Source organism: Dipteris shenzhenensis, chromosome 21, assembly GCF_047967505.1.
Source record: "Dipteris shenzhenensis isolate YYH24624 ecotype China chromosome 21, Dip_SZ_1.0, whole genome shotgun sequence".
NCBI lineage: Eukaryota > Viridiplantae > Streptophyta > Polypodiopsida > Gleicheniales > Dipteridaceae > Dipteris > Dipteris shenzhenensis.
In genome coordinates, this window is record NC_141616.1 from 13,359,505 (window position 1) to 13,380,006 (window position 20,502).

The 20,502-nt window shown below is 45.1% G+C and overlaps 1 protein-coding gene across 3 annotated transcripts in view; it reads left to right on the forward strand.

Annotated features, from left to right (window-relative positions):
- The window catches only part of GR (glutathione reductase), a 90,656-nt gene extending 70,369 nt beyond the window's left edge, over positions 1-20,287 (forward strand). Inside the window, exons 9-10 of one of the 3 annotated variants that reach the window (XM_087392239.1) lie at positions 19,300-19,451; positions 19,997-20,287. In XM_087392239.1, coding sequence (XP_087248365.1) covers positions 19,300-19,451; positions 19,997-20,132 — 288 coding nt within the window. In that variant the 3' untranslated portion in view covers positions 20,133-20,287. Of the gene's footprint in view, positions 1-19,299; positions 19,464-19,661; positions 19,956-19,996 lie in introns of those variants that run through there. The other 2 variants (XM_087392241.1, XM_087392240.1) reach the window with 2 other exon arrangements.
- Positions 20,288-20,502: the final 215 nt, after the last annotated feature.

Below are 20,502 nucleotides of genomic sequence, written 5' to 3' on the forward strand. Positions count from 1 at the left end.
TCGAGTGATGAAGCTTATGTCATTCTCATCCCAATTGACTTGTGGTACTGCTTTCTTGAGTTGAATGATCTTGCTTGCATCAATGTGTTCCTCTTCCTCTTCCATTCCAAAACATCTAAGATAGCTGTCTTGCAAGCCTCCAATGCGTAAAATCTTCTTGTTACTTACTAAGTTTTGCTGCTGTCTTACCTCATTATAGAGATCACATTTGTCGATCTTGTTGTGTAATTTCCTATCCCATGGATTTGAGCTGAGTGTTGACCATTTCTTGGACCTTGACTACGAGCTGTGGTGTTGCATTGCTGTAGGACTTCTTGTACTACCTCTTGTTTGCCTTCATTCTTCATTTCTGAAACTATCTTCTCCTTTGCATCTCTAAGTTCTTGCTGTCCAAAGAAGCAATGCGGAGCTTTGCATCTCCGAGTTCTTGCTGTAGGAAGTAAATCCGTTCGTGTGGATCAAGCTTACTTTGAAATCTGTGATAAGTCATAGTATAGGAGGAAGGCGTCGATGCCATGGCAGCGTAGGATGGCTTCTTGGTGGCTGGAGTTGATGGGAAAAGCTTCGTTTTCGGGAACTCCATATTGAAAAAGACCTGCGCAATCAGCGACTCCTTTATTTGAGCTAACATCTCAGACTAAGCCAGGGGCTCAGCTCAGCCAAAGGTTGGGTTAGCTTATGAAAACCCCCCCGTACGGCAAGCTATAAGCAGGCGGCGGTGGTGGGGGCTGGCGAAGGGAGAGGCTAGGCTAGGCTTGCGGCTAACAGGTGGAGAGGCTAGCATGCAGCGGCAGAGAGAGGAGGTGGGGAGGCTGAGCGGTGGGAAGGCTGAGCAGCGGAGAGGCAAGGCTGAACGGCGGATCTAGAGCAAGTGGGGAGGCTGAGCAGCGGAGAGAAAGAAAGAAATTTTATTAGTGCCTTCGGAAGACCGATGGGTCTATGAGATTGAAAGAAAACCTGATACAAATCACAGTAAGAGTGGAGCTACTAAAACGAGCATCATCACCCGTGCTGAATCCTAAGTCTAATCATACATAATCAAATACATCTAGGTGTGACAATGAAAAGAAAAAAGATTGGAGCGGAGTAGAATCCTCCGTATGTCATGTTGCCCTGGCTGGTGCATAGCCGGTGATGGGACGCTGGCGTCCGTCAAGGGGTGCCGTGCATGGTGGTCTTCTAGAGGAGGCTGGACGCAAGACCAGAGCCACCGTGACTCCCGTGGGACGTATCTCGGGTCTAAACAATTACATGAGGTCCCCCAGAGTGATCTGTGTGTCCCCTCGATGTCTCGTGTGTCCGAGCTGCGGTCGTCGAGTCGGGGTCTCTGTCACGTCTGCGGCTAGAGACTTGACGATCAATGTCACTCGATGGGAAGAACTTTGTGATCTTGCTTTGAGAGGTGTCTGATGGTGTGGCCAAGCCTGGTCGCCTGAGTAAGTACTCTCTGTGTCGGACCCCCTCGTGAATGAAGGTCGCGAGGCATCTCTGATCTGGGTAGGCGACGAATTTGGAAAGGAGCCCGGAGTTGTCTGTGAAGAGAGAGTGGTAGCGACCTTGGATCTCGTAGTACACACTGGGTACCTGAAAATAAAATGCTCCTTCGACTCAACCTTCTGATAGTCGCACAATATGCATATGCGATGCTCCCTAGGGATCCCCTCTGCTATGCTGCTCTCTATGCGGAGGCGGTGTGATGATACCCGAAACTGTCCGATGGAGATCTGTAGTGAGTGAGGCATATGAAGCTCAGTGTACCCCGGTGGTGTGATGAATTTCTCCTCCGAAATACGAAGACAATAATCTCTGTAGAAACTCAGCTTCACTGGAAGCTCCCTCGGCTCCAACCAGGTCCTAAAGGTTGTTAGAATTATTGTTATAATTTAGTAGTGACCAATGTAATGTAATAAGTAGGTTAGGGGCACTTTTCCCTCACTTAGAGGTTTTTTTCCTTAACCACAGTTAGTTCACTAACTACGGTTAGTGAAGGATAAGGTTTTGTCACTTAGACAAAACCTATCACTCTCTTCAGTTGTAACACACTCATCTATTGCAACTATCGTTTTCAGCTCTCACTCTCTCACTCTCCTGCTCTCACACTTTGCTCTCTCCCTTCCACTCACATTTGGTATCAGAGCAAGTCGATCACCTGCACTTGCTAAGCTCCTTCAGTCTGCTCGCTAGTCACTCTTCATTCCAAGCTTGGAAGAGTCTAGCCCGTACGTGCATCTTTAGAGGCAAGCTGCGCATCAATCTATACAACCATTCTAGGCTGTTCCGTACGTCCGTACCAGGCCCAGTTGCCCTATGCCATCCGCACGCTTGCCCGTACCTACACTCGACGCCAGCCCGTACAGAACGCTGTACAGCCGTACAGCCTCGTCCCGTTTGAGATCGCCGTACAGCTATGTCCGTACAGCCGTATAGCTCCGTTCGTATGTCGCCGTACAGTCCCTACAGATCCCTGTACCATTGCGTCAGCCCGTGCAGCTTTTGTACATTCCGTACACAGGCGCACACTCTGCATGTACATTCCGTACACAGGCGCCGTACAGCCTGTAGCCCATCCGTGCGTACAAGCCCGTGCCATCAGCTCATCGTCTGTACAAACTGTCGTAAGATCCGTACATCTCGTGCTGTCAAGTCTGTACAGCCTAACTGTACATTCCGTACAGTTCCGTACTTTTGTACGAAGTGTGTCATCAGCTGTACAGCCTGATTGTACATTCCTTACAGTTTCGTACTTTTGTACGGATTGTGTCATTCGAGGCAGAAATTTGCTGTGCAGGCCATTTTGTGGGCAGATTTGGACACATTTTCTGTATCGGGAATTTTGTCAAATTTGGGGCTTTTTGCATTTGTTCCAGAAATTGCAAAAATTTGGGGCTTTTGCAATCACACTGCAATTTTGCAGTGAAATTTGGGGCTTTTGCAGGCAGAGAGCAATTTGTGCAACATTTAGGGCTTTTAGACCATTTGCCCCTTTCTGGTTGCAATTTCAAGCCACAAATTGGGGCTTTTGTGTTGGGAGAGCAATTTTGCAGGTTTCAGTTCACGCTGCCTTTCTGTGAGTGTTTTGAAGCACCTTTGGCAAGTTTTGGGAGAGATTGGATGCTCTGGCAGATTTCTGAGAGAGACATTACAGAGATTTCAGTTGCATTTTTAGCCAGTGTTTGGCTGTATTTTTTTTGGGATTTGTGCACTCCATTCCCAGCAAGGGAATTCAGATTTGTATTTGCTGTCTTTTCTCAGACATGGCCATTTTCAGTTCAGTGATCTCTCACAAGAGGATAAGCTGGATGGTACCAACTACTCTCTCTGGAGTTTTATGGTATGCAATATTCTGATTTCCCATAATTTGTGGGACTATGTAAATGGGGATGAGTTCCGGCCAGCAAATGTGGCACCTAATACCCCTTCCCAGCAAGGAGGAGGCAGAGGTCGTGCACAGGGTACAGCTGCAGCACAAGTTATTGGTGTAGTTATACCTACCACTCCAGAGCAGAAGAGATGGGATTCACATGATGCTTTAGCTTTGTCCTGTATTTCTCTTTTAGTGAAAAGATTCATCATTCCACATATCCGGTCGTGTAAGACCTCAAAGGCAGCATGGGATATTTTGGAGAGCATGTATGCAACTCGGAATGATGCCAAGGTGTCTTTTTTGAAAAGAGAATTGTCTCATACGAAGGTGACTCCATGTCAGTGCACCTCACAAAGCTACAGGATTTACGAGAGCAATTGCTGAATATTGATGAGATCATTCCTGATTCAGAAATGATTACCACTACTTTGAATTCTCTTCCTGAGTCTTATCTCAGCTTTCATACCTCGCTGAATTTGTTGTTGAGGGGGGGTGCAAATCCTCTCAATTTTCACGAGTTGATAGGACTTCTGTTGCAGGAAGAGCAGACCAGGAAAAACATGGCTTCACGAGTAGGTGAACATGCCATGCTTTCAAAATTCAAGCCTAAAGTAAAGGGACAGGCAAAGACATCAGCAAATCAGCCTTCCAGTGGTTGAGGACAGCCTTCTCAAAAGGCTAAGGGTGATGCAGGTAAGCCCAAGAAGAAGGGAATATGTCATTACTGCAAAAAGCCAGGTCACTACATTGGAGAATGCAAGAAAAGGCTTGCAAAAGAAAAGAAAAACAGCTCCGGTATGGCTGTTTCAGATTCAGCTCCTCATGCATCTGACAATGAGCAAGCTACAGCCAACCTTGTGGAGCACGACTATGCCTTCTTGTCTTGCATTTCAGACTCTCAGTTGGCTGCTCCGGATGTACAGCCACTTGTTATGATGACTCTTATGCTTTTTTGACATGCAGTTATAATTCTTTCAAGGATGCATCAGCTTTCAGTGTCAATAAGACACAAAAGACATGGTATTTTCATAGCAGTGCCTCAAAGCATATCACTTCCAGGAAGTGTCTTTTCACATCTCTGCATCCACCACCCTTTGGTAAAAAGGTCACATGTCCTATTCAGTTCGTGGTACATGAGAAGTTGAACTTACAGCCATTGATGGCTCAATATTCAAAATTTCTGATGTCTTGTATGCGCCTGGTATCATAAAAAATCTACTTTCAGTGTCCACTCTTAACAGAGCTGGATTTCAAGTCATTTTTGAAGATGACAAGTGTGCAGTCCATGACAGAGAGCATGACTATGCCTTGAGATTGTCTGGCACTTTGTTATGTGGTCTTTTTCAGCTTGACATGTATGAGAAAAGACCAGCACATGCTCTTGCAGTTTCCACTCTTACTGCTGCTATGCAGGATGCGGAGTTATGGCATGCCAGATATGGACACATGCATTATGGCAGCTTGATGACGCTTCAAAAACATGCCATGGTTGGTGCGTTGCTTCCTCTTGAAACGCCTCCTCCACATGCGTGTGAAGGGTGCATTCTTGGTAAAATGCACAGATTTCATTTTAAGAAGGATGGATCAGTAAAAGCTGTTCGAAAATTACAGCTTATCCATAGTGATGTCTATGGTCCCTTGAGGACTCCATCATTGGGTGGTCATCTTTACTTTGTCACTTTTATAGATGACTACTCCGACTACACTTGGGTTTATGGGCTGAAATGCAAATAAGAAGTGTTTATGGTTTTCAAACACGTTGCAGCCATGGTTGAGAATGAATCAGGACTCAAGATACAGACATTACGCACAGATAGAGGAGGGGAGTATTTGTCTGCAGATTTTGATGCTTTTTTGAAAGACAAGGGCATTGTACATCAGCTTACAGTGAGGCTAACTCCTCAGCAAAATGGCAAAGCTGAGAGGAAAATTCGTACTCTTATGGAGATGGACAGATGCATGCTAAAAAGCAAAAAATTGCCTCACAAATTTTGGCTTGAAGGTCTCATGTGTGCCAATTATGTTTTGAATCGGGCACCCACAAAAGCTTTGAAGACGAAGACTCTCTATGAAGTTTGGCAAGGGAGAAAGCCTTCTGTGGATCATTTCCGTGTTTTTGGATGCCTTGCATATGCTCATGTGCCTGTTAAGTTTCGGCATAAGTTGTTTGATAAGGCAATCGAATGCATTTTTGTTGGGTACAGTGAAGAGAGCAAAGGCTACCGTCTCTACAATCCTGTCACACGGAAGATTATCGTCAGTAGAGATGTTATATTTTCAGAAAATTCAGCTCACACTCAAGCTGAATTTGATTTGCCTACTTCTTTCGATGATGTCTTTGAGGGATCACTACCCATTGCCTTGGGTTCCCCTGTTGATATATATGATGCAAATCAAAAATTTCAGATACCTCCACATGCACCGATTCAGCCACAGGATGTCTTACCACCTCCACAAGCAGTGGAAAAGGTTGTTCAGCAAGAAATTGCAGATATACATGCAACAAATTGGCTGTTACAAACTCTCAGGGAGAGTAAATTGATGCTCCATTACCTGGCAGAACTCGGAGTGTAGTAAGGTATGGGGGAGGTGCTCTTTCAGTTGAATCAGCTTATGCAGGTACTCTTCTTGATGAGGAGGAGCCTGACACATTTGAAGAGGCACAAGATAATGTGCATTGGATGAATGCCATGCACGATGAGTTGCAGTCCATTGAGACATGGGAAGTTGTCGATTTGCCACCAGGTAAACATGCCATAGGTACACGGTGGGTTTTCAAAGTTAAAAGAAAGCCAGATGGGACCATTAATAGGTATAAGGCAAGGTTGGTTGCGAAAGGATATGCTGAGAAAAAGGGCATAGACTATGAGGAGACTTTTGCTTCTACATCCAGAATGACAACCATCCGGTAAGTTATCGCCATGGCTGCAAATTTTCAATGGAATGTTCATCAGTTGGACATAAAAATAGCCTTCCTTAATGGAGACTTGTTGGAAGAGGTTTATGTCAAACAACCTCCAGGCTTTGAAATTTCAGGAAATGCACTTCAGGTATGCAAGCTGAATAAAGCTTTGTATGGGCTAAAACAAGCCCCACGTGCATGGTATGCCAAAATTCATGCCTTTCTGACCAGCAAGGGGCTGCACAATAGTCCAACTGAGAGCACCCTCTACATCAAGAAGGATGGGGGGGATATTTTAGTCATCATTCTTTATGTAGATGACTTACTGCTCACAGGGTCAAATGAAGATAATATTGCAGATTTTAAAGCTGAATTGCAGACCACTTTTGACATGTCAGATTTGGGGCTGCTACACTTTTATTTGGAGATCCAGTTCACTCAAGAGAAAAGTGGCATCGTTATGTCTCAATCCAAGTATGTGCAGAAACTCTTGGACAGATTCAACATGCAGGATTGTAATCCCATAGCTACTCCCATGGAGCCGGCTGAAGCTTACAATGCATGAAGCAGGTGAATCATTTGATGTCACACTCTACAGTCAGGCTGTTGGATGCCTCATTTATCTCTGCAATACACGACCTGATATTCAGTTTGTAGTTTCTCAGGTGAGCAGATATATGCACAGCCCAAAGACTATGCATTGGCACACTGTAAAACGCATCTTCCGTTATTTGCAAGTACCAAGTCTTTTGGCTTGATGTTTCCCAGGGGGGGTGACTTGCAGATGCATGCCTACAGTGACTCAGATTGGGCTGGAGACTATGACACTAGGTAGTCCACAAGTGGCAATTGTTTCTTTTTGGGCAAAGCTTGTATTTCTTGGTTGAGCAAGAAACAATCTACAGTGGCTACCTCTTCATGTGAAGCTGAGTACAGGGCAGCTTTCACAACGACAGTTGAATGTGTTTGGCTGCGTCGTTTATTTGCTGATCTTCATCTTTCATTGGAGGATCCTTGTCCAATTCTCATTGATAGTCAGAGTGCTATTGCAGTGGCAAAGAATCCTGTGTTTCATGCTTGCACGAAGCACATTGAGGTTCACTATCACTACGTTAGAGAGAAGTTGTATGCAGGAGAGATCAGTATGATCTATGTGTCAACACATGACAATGTTGCAGACATTTTCACCAAAGCACTTCCACGTGAAAAGTTTGAGGCATTTTGCAGTGCCCTGAACTTATCTCCTTTTGGTGATTGATCATTTCCTTGTACATGACATTGGCATTGCAGGGGGGTGTTAGAATTATTGTTATAATTTAGCAGTGACCAATGTAATGTAATAAGTAGGTTAGGGGCACTTTTTCCTCACTTAGAGGTTTTTCCCCCTAACCACAGTTAGTTCACTAACTATGGTTAGTGAAGGATAAGGTTTTGTCACTTAGACAAATCTATCACTCTCTTCAGTTGTAACACACTCATCTATTGCAACTATCGTTTTCAGCTCTCACTCTCTCACTCTCCTGCTCTCACACTTTGCTCTCTCCCTTCCACTCACAAAGGTGTGTAGCTGCAGGAGATCCTCTCGAATGACCTAGTTGGTGTGTGGCCGGATCGGGATGGTGGGTGGGAGTACCGGAGGGGCATCTTAACTGTACTGAAAAGGAGGTATCCTATCGATGTGAAACCCTAGTCTCACAAACCATGTGTGAGTCCGTGCATACCAGCATCGCTCGTCTCCCTTCGCTGCCAACCGCATGGAGGAATCAAGAGACAACCATGGCAACCTCTGTCTCCTTGGTGTGCAGTCTCCATATGATCTAACTCGGTGTAGATATGTGATGGTTTGAAATGTTGCATCTAGTTGGAGTGGAAAAGCACCAAACTCGGCCGAATGATGTGATGTGGTACAGATGGTTTCCCCCGGATCATCCGTGAGAGCATGAGGATCTGTAGGCGCTCCACCCGTGTCCACTCTATCTCTGACATGTTAGGTCCCCAACAAGGGCTGCCATACATACTGGCTGGTTGAACCAAGGAGTCGAAGAGAAGAGCCTTGGTCCGAGGGTCCTGGAAGTGGGAGTGGAAGCACTGTCTCTCTAGCCGAGCCAGTGAGGCGTATCCCCTACTCAGTCTGACCTGCATCGCTGGTCTCATCGTGAAGATCGGGTCGGAGAAGATGACCCCCAAGTAAGTGTATGAGGATACAATCTCAACTGGTGACCCATCGAAAGTGAACAACTTCCGTTGCATGTTTGCTCGAGAGGTGTTAAAGATCATGACCTTGGTCTAACCAAGGTTGACCTCCGAATCATGGGATAAACAAAAAGCCTACAGTGCATCCAGGTGTCGCTGGAGCTCCTCGGGTGTGGACGACAAGAGTGCCACGTCATCTGCATAAAGAAGAATTCTGATGATGATTCTAGCAAGTGAGCTACCGGTCCCTCCAGAAGCCCCCATGAAAGTCTCAAGCTCTCATCGATGTAGAGGCCAAGCAGGGTTATTGATAAGGGACAACCCTGTTTGACCCCTATGGTACTCAAGATCTCATCTGTCCAACCTGCGCTTGTTTGAACTCGGCCTGAGACACTTTCATAAAGTGCCATGACTACCCAGGTGATCTCCTGATCAAATCCCAGCGTCTGTAGGCGTGTGAGGAGACGAGCTCGAGGTACTGTGTCAAAGGCTTTGCAGAAATCCACAAAGCAGCAATATACCCTCTCCTTTCGTGATTTGGCCTCCTCAATGACACTCCTTAGTGTGAGTATGTGATCCATAGTCCCATGGTCTCGCCTGAAACTGGGTTGACCCTCTGCTTTGAGCCCTCTCATCTCTACGAACATGTTGACCGTTGCATCCAATACTACTGCATAGATCTTGGACATCACATATCCAATCATGATAGTCCTGTAGAGAGGTCTATTAATGTCCACGGGAGACCAAAGGTCTATGAGAGAGAGAGAGAGAGAGAGAGAGAGAGAGAGAGAGTTTATTAAAGTCTACTAAAGACTGATGGGTCTATGAGACTGATAGAAAAGCTGATACAATGAGAAAAAGGGTGGAGCTACTAAGCGAGCATCCTAACCCATGCTAGAAAACTGTAGACATAGTTAATGCCATCATCATACATATTGCCATAGTCATCATCATCATAACAGATGTAATATGATCCGATACCATACAATACAATGTAGCACACACATGGCATGAAACATTAAGGTATTCCCGATGATGGGCTAGGTCGTGTAGGCAAGAAGCCCGTGATAGATCGCTGTCTCTTGTCTCGAGTAGTTTGTTGTGCCCTCCTAGCGGCTACTCTATGCCTGACAAGCGCCACAGTAACCCTCTTTGGCCGTATCCCAGGTCTGATAGATGAGATGTCAGCTAGCGTGATCTATGCATCCGCCCTCTGTCTAGTGTGCCGCGTCTCGGTCTCAGGGTCTCTGCTTCTCCTTCTATTTGTGATTGGGGGGACAGCATGTTGTGGCTGGAAGTATTCTGTGATCACACTCTGAGATGGTCCAGATAAGGCCTTCCGCCCTTGTCTCTGTAATATGATGAAGCACTCTCTATGTGGGGCTGCCTCATGGATGAAAGCGGCGAGGCACCTCTGATTTGGGTATGAGAGGAGTCTGGGAAGGTCCTCGAATCCATCTCTGGAAAGGCGGTGGTATCGTCGACGGATCTCGTAGTAGAGTGGGCAACGGAAGGCGAAGTGCTTCTCTAACTTCCGAAAGTCGACGAAACAAGTATAGACTTTATGAGATCTCGATCTTGATCTCGCCTCCTTAATGATGACCCATAGAGTGAAGATGTGATCTAGAGTAGAGTGTTGTCTCCTGAACACCAGCTGCCCTAAAGCTTGCTGCCCATGTACCTGTGAAGTTACTGATCTCTCTCTCCAACGTTGAACTGTAGATCTTAGCGAGTGTGTGGCCAATCATGAGCATGTGGTAATTCTCAGTATCCATGGGATCTCTTGACTTGTGTATCGGAATGATGGTGGTAGTGCTCCAAGCGGGGGGGAACTTGTGACAAACAGCCTAGTTAAATAGTTGCACAAGGATTGGAGCCAAGAACTCCATCCCATGTGCAAAGTGCTCAGTCCGTAATCCCTCATGATCCTGTGCTCACTGGTTGTGAAGCCGACGTAGTGCCTGCTTGCATATTATAGTTGGTGAACAGCCTACAAGTGGTGGGTCTGGGGATGGAAGACATATCAGGTGGGATCTGAGCCGGGGCATCATACAATGATGTCACGTATGTGTGCCAAATAACTAGATCTATGAAGGGAATCGGCGGCTTACCTTTAGACAGAAGTCCCCATGTAATGGTAGGATCTCCTCTTTGAAAGGAGTGAATCACCTCAGCCATCCTATGCGAAAGAAAATCCCGTCTCTTGCGTCGTGTCAGACACCTCGAGATTCGTTGTGCCTTCGGTGTCCCAAAGCCTACTCTTGCATGAGGTGGGATCTCAGGTCTCATCACTCATCATGAAATCATGGGTTTTGTGGCATCTTCCCGGTGGGGGGACGTGCTATAGAGAAGGTCGTGGGGAATGATTTGATAATTGCATCCTGGACCAATGAAACAAGTGTCTTTGAAGAGTGAGTGAGGTTTGCATCATCTTCAAAGAGTTGCCAGCCCCTGAGATAGGTGGCTCATTTATACCGCATCAAGAGTATGATCAAAGTGTACTCGGACCCGGGCGGGGGTAGGGGGTCATGTCCTATATCTGGCAATGCAGTGGAGATAGTGAAGAACAAATATGGGTGGTTAGCGCCAAGTGGGAGGTGGTGAGCTATGAAGTCTTGTAACCACATCGCAAAGTTGGGGAGCCCATCAAGTAGTCCACTGTGCTACTTCCCCTCCATGTGGGAAGCAGGTGAGCCCTCTAGATAATGGCCATCTGTGGAGGCCATTATATATAATCAGGTCGTGCATAGCTTAATCTGGGGCTTTTTCACATTTGCCCTCTTTTTGGCCATTTTGCCCCTCTTTTTGGCCATTTTGCCCTTTCAGATTCTGGGGTTTTTTGCCTTACCTTCTATTTGCAGTGATCTCATTTGGTCACATTTGTAGTTGAAAGCCTTGAGGCTATTTTTATATCACTTGGTCAATGCACTTTTACTTGTGCTTTTTACAATGGCTGGCAACAACAATGATTTGTTTGGCGTTCTCCGTGAAGATGATAAGTTGGATGGCACCAACTATCCTATGTGGTCCTACCTTATGAAGCATATCCTAATTGCAAGAAACTTTTCGAATATTGTTTCACGTATTGATTTGAGGCCAGCCAATGCTCAATTGGCTGCCCTACTGCTGCACTCCTCTAGGGGGGAATCTTCTTGACTCTTCTTCCTCTAGTACTCCTGTCACTACTCCTACTTAGGATCAGATCAGATGGGACTCCAGAGATGCAAATGCACACTCATGTATTGCCTTATCATGCAAGAGAATCATTATTCCACACATGTGCTAATAATGCTTCCTATGCTGTAAAAGGAATTGGAGGTGTGCAGCTCACATCCATTTCAAGTCATCCTGTCACTTTGACAAATGTTCTTTTTGTGCCTGGAATTGAAGTCAACTTGATTTCAATTTCAGCAATTGCCACTTTAGGCTTCAGAGTGATTTTTGATGGATACAAATGCGTAGTATATGATCTTCGTGATGACAATGCCATATTTCTCACTGGCACTTTGAAAAAGGGGCTTTATCACCTTGATTATTACTCAGCTGCACTTTCTATTGAAGCATTTGCTATTTCAGATTCATAGCTTGCTGAAACTCATCTTTGGCATGAGAGAATGGGTCATCTAAATTATAGAGCTCTTGCCAAGTTACATTCACAGGGCATGGCAAATGATGTACCTCAAACTCACACAGTTTCCAAACATGTGTGTGAGGGTTGTCTTTTGGCTAAGATGCATCGGTTTCCTTTTCAAAAGGATAGTCCAAAATTCTCACAAATGAAATTGTAGTTAATGCACAGTGATGTTTGTGGCCCAATGAGGACAAATGCCATTGGTGGGTACAAATATATCATGACTCTAATTGATGGCTTCACAAGATATTGCTGGGTATATGCTTTAAAAGCCAAATCTGAAGTGTTCTCATGCTTTTAGAGGTGGCTGAATATGGTTGAGAATGAATCAGGATGCAAGCTTGCCACTCTCAACACAGATTGGGGGAGAGAGTATATGTCAAAGGAGTTTGATGCATAATTGTCTTCACGGGGCATTGTTCATTCATGCACTACTCTTTACACTCTCAGCATAATCTTCTTCTTGAAAGAAAGAACTATGGAGATGGCCAGATGCATGCTTAAGGCCAAGTCCTTGCCCAATAAATTTTAGCTTGATGTAGTAAAGTGTGCCGACTTTGTGCTGAATAGATCACCTACAAGGGCATTGAGGACTGTTACATCTTATGAAGCATGGAAAGGAAGGAAGCCTCACTTTCACACATGAGAGTTTTTGGGTCTCTTGCATATGCACATGTACCATCTCAACTTAGACATAAGCTTGATGATAAGGCAATCAAATGCATATTTATTGGTTACAACCAGGAGAGCAGAGGGTATCGGTTGTACCAACCAAATACTGGGAAGATTATTGTCAGGAGAGATGTAATCTTTGCTGAACATTCAGCTTCTCCTCTTGTGGACTGCAAAGCAAAGCTAGAATTTGACATGTTTGATGCCTTTGACTCATGGTTACCTCTTCTCCCCTCAGGAGGAGACTTTGACCAGCAACATGAGCTTCGTGCAGGCCCTCCAACGAGCAATGATCAGCCAGCACCCCATGCTGATTTGCAGGCTCCTCTTCGAGCACAAAATGATCCCAATATTCATGATGCAGTGATTGAAGAAAGAGCTGTCAATAGACAGCAAAGGCAAGTTCCCAGATGGCTTCTTGACACATTGAGGGACAGAAAACAAGATCAACCTCTTGCTGCCCAAACAAGATTAGGGAATAGACAGATGCATGGTCACTTTCTTGAGTTTGCACTCCTTGCTACAGCTTGCAATGAAGAGCCTTTGTGCCATAAAGATGCTTTTGATAACAAAGAGTGGATGGATGCAATGAGAGCTGAGCTACAATCTAATGCCAAAAATGACACATGGGAATTAGTAGATCTACCTCTTGGCAAGCATGCCATTGCTACCCGGTGGATCTACAAATTAAAAAGGAAATCTGATGGCATAATAGATCGACACAAAACCCGTCTTGTTGCAAAAGGGTATGCCCAAGAACAAGGCATTGACTTTGAGGAGACCTTTGCTCCCACTTCCAAGATTACTACTATCAGATGTGTCATTGCCATTGCAGTCCATCACCATTGGCAAGTGCACCAGCTTGACATCAAGACTGCCTTTCTTCATGAGGATCTGCAGGAAGAAGTTTATGGGACACAACCTCCTGGCTTTGAGGTTGTTGGCTCTGAAAACAGGTATGCCGGCTGAGAAAAGCCCTTTAATGGTTTGAAGCAGGCACCCAGGGCATGGTATGCTAAAATTCATGCACACTTACTGTCCCTTGGTTTTCAGAATAGCCCAACAAAGCCCACTCTTTATGTCCGTGGGAGTGGATCTGATTTTTTAGTGCTGATTTAATATGTGGATGACGTGCTGATCACGGGCCCTGATACTCAGCATATTGCAGCTTTCAAGGCTGATTTGTAGCAAGCTTTTGAAATGTCAGACATGGGACAGCTACACTGTTATTTGGGCATTCAGTTTGCTCATGTTGAGGAGGGTATTATGATGAGACAGTCCAAGTATATTGGACAGCTCCTTGATTATTTTCAGTTTGAGGATTGAAGCCAATCTCTACTCCTGTGGATCCTCGCTTCAAATTTTCAGCTTATGATGGGAGCCCACCATGTGATATCACTCTTTACCAATAGGCTGTTGGATGTCTCATTTACTTGTGCCACACTAGACGTGACTTACAGTATACAGTATCCTAGTTCAGCACGTTCATGCACATGCCCAGTTCACAGCGTTGGCAGGCAATGAAGAGAGTCTTCATATATTTCAGAGGCGCTCATGATTTAACCCTCTTCTATGGTGATCAGGGTTCAATTACCATGCATGCTTACATGGATAGTGACTGGGCAGGTTGTTCCGACACTAGAGTGTCACATACCGGCAATTGTTTTTTGCTTGGCAGTTCATGTATCCCTTGACTCAGCAAGAAGCAACCAACAATTGCCACATCCAACTGTGAGACTGAGTACATGATAGCCTTCACTGCTACAGTAGAGTGTATATGGCTTCAACAGTTACTTGTAGATCTTGGTATCCGCCAGACATCCTCCACTTAGTCACACTAACAGCCAGAGTGCTTTGGCTATTGCACATAATCCAGTGTTTCATGCTCGTACCAAGCACATTGAGGTTCACTATCATTATGTTTGAGAGCGGTTATTAGCAGGAGACATAGAGTTGTTCTATCTTCCCATAGAGGAGGACATAGCAGATCTGTTTACAAAGGCACTTCCTCGTCCCAAGTTTGAAGTCTTTCGAAGGCTTTACACTTGGTTTCCTTTGTTACATGATCTGCATACCTTGTACATTCATAGGTGGCTATATCTCTTGGGATGAACATGTGCCACCATGACCAGAAAATACTAGGTATTCTGAGACATTTCCACAATACTTCAGCCCATACCATGGAGGGGGGTTTGTAGGCCATCATCTCCCGTCATCTCCCGGTCGTATTGATGCCCTCTAGGCCCTTGTATGTGCCAAGTAGCTTTAGTTATTGGCACTTAGGTCACCTAGTACTTTTAGTGTGTTATGACACCTAGTACTAGTGGTACCAGTAGGACATTGTGTTAGGGTTCCCTTTTATTTTGTGCTTTGTACTCTCTTTCTCTAGTAGTTGATGTGTTGGCTTTCAGCGTTCTGCTCCATGTTTGTACCTCCTTCCGCTTCCTTGAGCCTACAGTAGCGTGAAAGAGGTCAAGCTTTTCATGGACAAGAACTTGCTTTGATACCATTGTTGGATGCAGTGGAGTGGAAGAAGAAGACAAGCTGAGAAGATAATGGAGTGTACTTGCAAATGGATAAAATGCAAGTGAGGGGTCACAGGGTCATATAGACCCAAGAACACCCTACTGTCCTAAGTGGCCCAATTGTCCTCCCTAGATGTCCTAGGGATCCCAAATGGATCAAATATTGTACAAAGGCCATACTAGAGCTAAAGTGGCAACATATCTTTATTTTCTGAAATTTCAAGCGCTTTAAATTAGGATGTTTGCCAAAAGAATGCATATGTTTTCCTACTATTCAGCTAGGTACTATTTGGGTAGGATCTAGCATTAGAGGGTGAATCCCATTGAGGGGTTACGGGCATCAATGTCCCACAAGTTAAGAAGTATCTTTGTATGAGAAGTGTAAAGACCACGCCCCATTGGAGTACCCAAACACAGGACTAATCAAATGCATAGAATCCAGAGAATGTTTGCAGCAGCTTGGGGATCAGCTCATGAACATGAAAGAGTAAAAAAGATACAAGACAAGGCGTTTAACTAAGTAGGCCTAATCATAGACTAGCTTTTCTGCTAACTCCAAGAAACCTAAGAATGAAAAATATAATTAAAATTGGACTAGTATTGACCACCCAAATTGAATTTATTAGCTAGGCAACTTAGAGTGGTTTAGTCCATAATATAGCATGGCATGCCGATTTGGCAGTCTATGAGGTGGCAAAGGACGTGGTAGAGCCACCAATGACTTACAGCACCACTTGTCACTCCACAGCCCACCGAAATTGAAGGGAAGCTACCACCACTTTCCAAGTGGCTAGAATAGTTACATGCTAATTAGGAACTTTCCATTCCCACCAAAATTTAAGGGAAGCCACAACCACTTTCTAAATGGGAAGAATGGTTACATGCTATTTGGGGACTTTCCATCTGCTCCTTGTCAATCTTGGACCAAATTCCTGTGCTTAAGCAGCCCCCCCTCTTGCATCTATTAAAGGAGGTCCACCCCCTTCATTGTGCACACACTCTTCCCCTCTTGCTGGTGCACACTCTGTTAGAAAATGAAATCCCACAAGAGGGTATCCCGCAGCGGAAGATTGATAGATAGCCCAGGGATTACTCGCGAACTGTTTCACTATGGAATCGGGTATCCCGCAGCGGAAGATTGATAGATAGCCCAGGGATTACTCACGAACTGTTTCACTATGGAATCGAGCTTCATCAACATATGTGTACTTTACAACCATTCATGTGTGTGCAGACTAGCAAATAGACTGTGCTCAAAGACAAAATAGAAGCAACTCTTATATATTTCTGTCCATCCACAAACTGGACAAGATACAATACCAAAAGGTTCTCCTACTCTATGCCTGGCACCTCTAGATCTTTGAGCCCGCATGCTTATGTAGACTCTCCATCCAAAGGATCTCTTCCACCTTGCTGTCCGGAAACTCTGCCTAGGTGGGCAGCTCCTTCAGCTAAGTCTGCAGCCCTGGCCACCTGGCTTCCAGCCACTGGCCCAGGCTGGTCCAGCTCAGTGTCTTTCCCCAAACCTGTCCATAGGGTCCGAAAACCTTTGCTGTAGGGTTCTCTCCATCTGCCCGTACAGTTGTGCCACCTCAGCCCTGATCTGCAGCAGTTTATTTCGCCCGCCCTGCAGCATTCAATTTCCAATTGCTGACAACTTCCATTAGGGCTCTTATACCATGTTACAAAATGAGATCCCACCAGAGGGATAGCCGAGGAATTACACGCGGAAGTGTTTCACTATGGAATCATGCTTCAAAAACATGTCATTCATGTGTGTGCAGACTAGCAAATAGACCTTGTGCTTAAAGACAATATAGAAGCAACTCTTATGTATTTCCATCCGTCCACAAATAGGACAATATACAATACCAAATGTGTGGCACTCTAGATCTCTGAGCCCGTGTGCTCCACTAAGCTTATGTAGACTCTCTGTCCAAAGGATCTCTTCCACCTTGCTGTCCAGAAACTCAGCCTAGGTGGGCTGCTCCTTAGCCAAGTCTGCAGCCCTCTGTAGGTCACCTTCACCTCCTGTGTATAGGCCCAAGGGTGGTCCTCCTGCTGCTCCTTCCTTCTCTTGGATTGCTGCTCCAAGTGATGTTAAATGAGGCCAAGGGGCCTCCCTTTTATAGGGGCTGGTTGGCCCCCGAAAATGGCCGACTTTCTACCCCCTTACCAGCAAACTCATCCTGTACCAAAACCGACAGGAGGCTGGCCTATAATGGCCTTGTATCGCTCTAGTTTGGGGCCTTTGCTGGCCTGCCTGGCCACATGGCTTCCAGCCACTGGCCCAGGCTGGTCCAGCCCAGTTTGTTGCCCTCCAGTAGCTCCAGTGTTGTAGCCCTCTGGAACACTTTGCCGTCATCAAAGTCTTTCTCTGGATTTTAAACCAGTGGCTCTTGCTCCGCTAGTTTTGGTTCCACTTTCGCACACGAGTCTGGTACACAGGTCCATACTTGGTAGCACCCAATGGCACCACCACCTTCAGTCACAAATGGCCTTGTATCGCTCTAGTTTGGGGCCTTTGCTGGCCTGCCTGGCCACATGGCTTCCAGCCCTGGCCCAGGCTGGTCCAGCCCAGTTTCTTGCCCCCCAAACCTGTCCGTAGGGTCCGAAAACCTTTGCCGTAGGGTTCTCTCCATCTGCCCGTACAGTTGCACCACCTCAGCCCTGATCTGCAGCAGTTTATTTCACCCTGCAGCATTCGTACAGCTTGCATGACGACTCCGTACCTTTGCTAATGTCACCCTCTTTCCCTTTGTTGTGAGGTGCTGCCCATTTGGCAGCCCCCTTTCTCTCTTTCCCTTTGCCCTATTGTTTACCCCTTCGTCGTATTGTTTTCATTGGATGGAAGAGATGATCTTAGCGGATAGTGGCTCTAGCTCCATCAAGGAAGAAAATCAATAATACAGAGCTGCTAGTGCTCAGCCTGATCAATCTGCTTGCGTCCCTGTCTCCTCCTATGGGGTCTTTTAGTGGTAGCTCGTCATTTGACAAGCACTGCTGTCACTTCAGTGGTTTGTCTCCTCAAGTTGAATTGTAAAGAGGAGATATTTGCGGTCCTCCTTTGTGGGTCAACTCGAGGGTGAGTCTCTGTCATGTCATCCAGTGTCCATGTAGTAGTCCTCTCCGATGATGGGATATCGTTTCAGTTCCAAAGTGCCTTGGATGTCATTGGCCACATGGACCTTGGAATGCTACATCCCCTATCTGATGTCTGTCGAATCCTCCTTTTACTCGGGCCTCAAAACACTTGTTTCATACCTTCTTTGATGTTTCGGAGGTGGAGCCAAAATCAAGAGGTTCAGGTTGATTAGCATCTGCAAATAGTATGTTATTGTTGTGGTTTACAACATGAGGTCTATTCTCTCTGTGTTTTTTTAATCTAATACGACATGGAGTCTTAAGAACTGCCCTGTGTAAGAGGCCCATTTTTTGTTCCCTGTCGAGCATTGCCTAAACTCACGAACGTCTAACAAGTGAATGTCAATTCTTGAGGAGTTCTTTTCTTGCTTAGGAGTGTCTAGAAGTTCTCTCTAGAAGGTAGCAAAGAGCCCCTCAATCTCTCTGATATGAGAGTTTAAGGTACAGGCTCTACGTATGCCGAGCAACAGAGGGCCTGAGGGTTGTATGGGGATGGACAGCTAAAAAGGGCAGCGGACCAGCAAGTCTGCCAGGTTCCTTTGCAAAAAGAGAAGTTGAGTTGATACACAAAGCTGTAGGGATTAGTTTTTCCTTTTTTTCCAAGGTTCTGGGGGGGATTGTGCAAAATGCCTAGTTATTTCATTTATGTTCCAAAAAACTATTAATTTAAAAGCATTTTCTCAGAGACTCCTGTCCATCCTTTTTTATTAAGAAACGAGGACCAAAACAACGTCCCTTTCTCTTGGCTGAGGGAGGGGAAGAGGGGGATCTTTTGGTTTTGCATAGTTTTGTTTACACATCAGGGTTCCAGATGTAGTGGACTAAACCAAATTCCATATTTGCTGCTGCTTATGTATGTTATCCACAGGGGGTTGCAATAGCTGTCAAAGCTGAGGTGACAAAAGCTCAATTTGATTCCACGATTGGCATTCATCCAACAGCAGCAGAGGAATTAGTGACTATGAGAACACCAACTCGAAGGATTCGTCAAAAGAATGCCCAAGTTTCAGAGGTACCACTCTTTTTCCCATGGTTCGCATCTGAATAAAGTTATATACACTTCTTGATAAATATTAATCAGTGTGTCAAGTAACACCCTTTATTTACTCCAGTCTCTGTAATAGACCTTCAGAAAAGAACAGGTCCAATTAATAAATGTGCATTACTGCATAGTTATGCTGGCTTCTTTATTTCTTATCTTGGTATCTGTATGACCATCTTCTGATGCAGGCTCAAACAGCAGTCACATCTTCATGAAAGTCAACACAATCAATGCTTTGACGCACACACATTTTAAGGCATGATCATGGCTTCGAAGAGTGGATATATAAATTCCAATGCCCCTAAAGTTGCAGGGTTGGAGATACTGTCTTCTGAATAGAATTTTGACAGAAGTACATACCTCCTGGCTTTCAAGCATTGGAATTCATGAAGGCTACCTAGGGTACCTTCAGGTCTTGAATGGAGCGAATTTTTTAAAGTGACCAAGCCAATGTACAGACACTTTAATATGAATCAAGCGGGATGTTCATCCTTTTGTATGGTGTTAGTGCGGGAAAAGAAACACTGGAGGTAAAACTGCACGAGGAGAACATTCTGGTCTTAATGTGGCGTTCGTATGTAGCAGTAGTCATTGTGGTACTTCAGATTTGTGGATTAAGCTCTTGCTTTAGCTGCATAATTCTTGTCAGATTTGAATAAAGAGATGCCTCAATATAGTTGTTGCATGGAAAATGGCAATTTGCTTTCCAATAAAGCTACCTTCAAAGGACGCACGGGTCCAAATGGGGCTCTCATGCCTGCAATCATGTTATTCATATGTTTTTTTCTCAATCTTTGTGGATACTCAAGGTCTCCTTCAGCCTTCTTGTGCAATTTGTTTTCCAATAAAATTGCCTTCAAAGAATGCACGTGTCCCAATGGGAATCTCATGCTAGCAATCATGTTCTTCACATTTTTTTTCTCAAGCTTTGTTGATACCCATGGTCTCCTTCAGCTTTCTTGCGCTTGATTCTATCCTTACCAACGTGTCCCTCTTTACTCTCTCCACCTGCAAGTCATTTCATTGTCC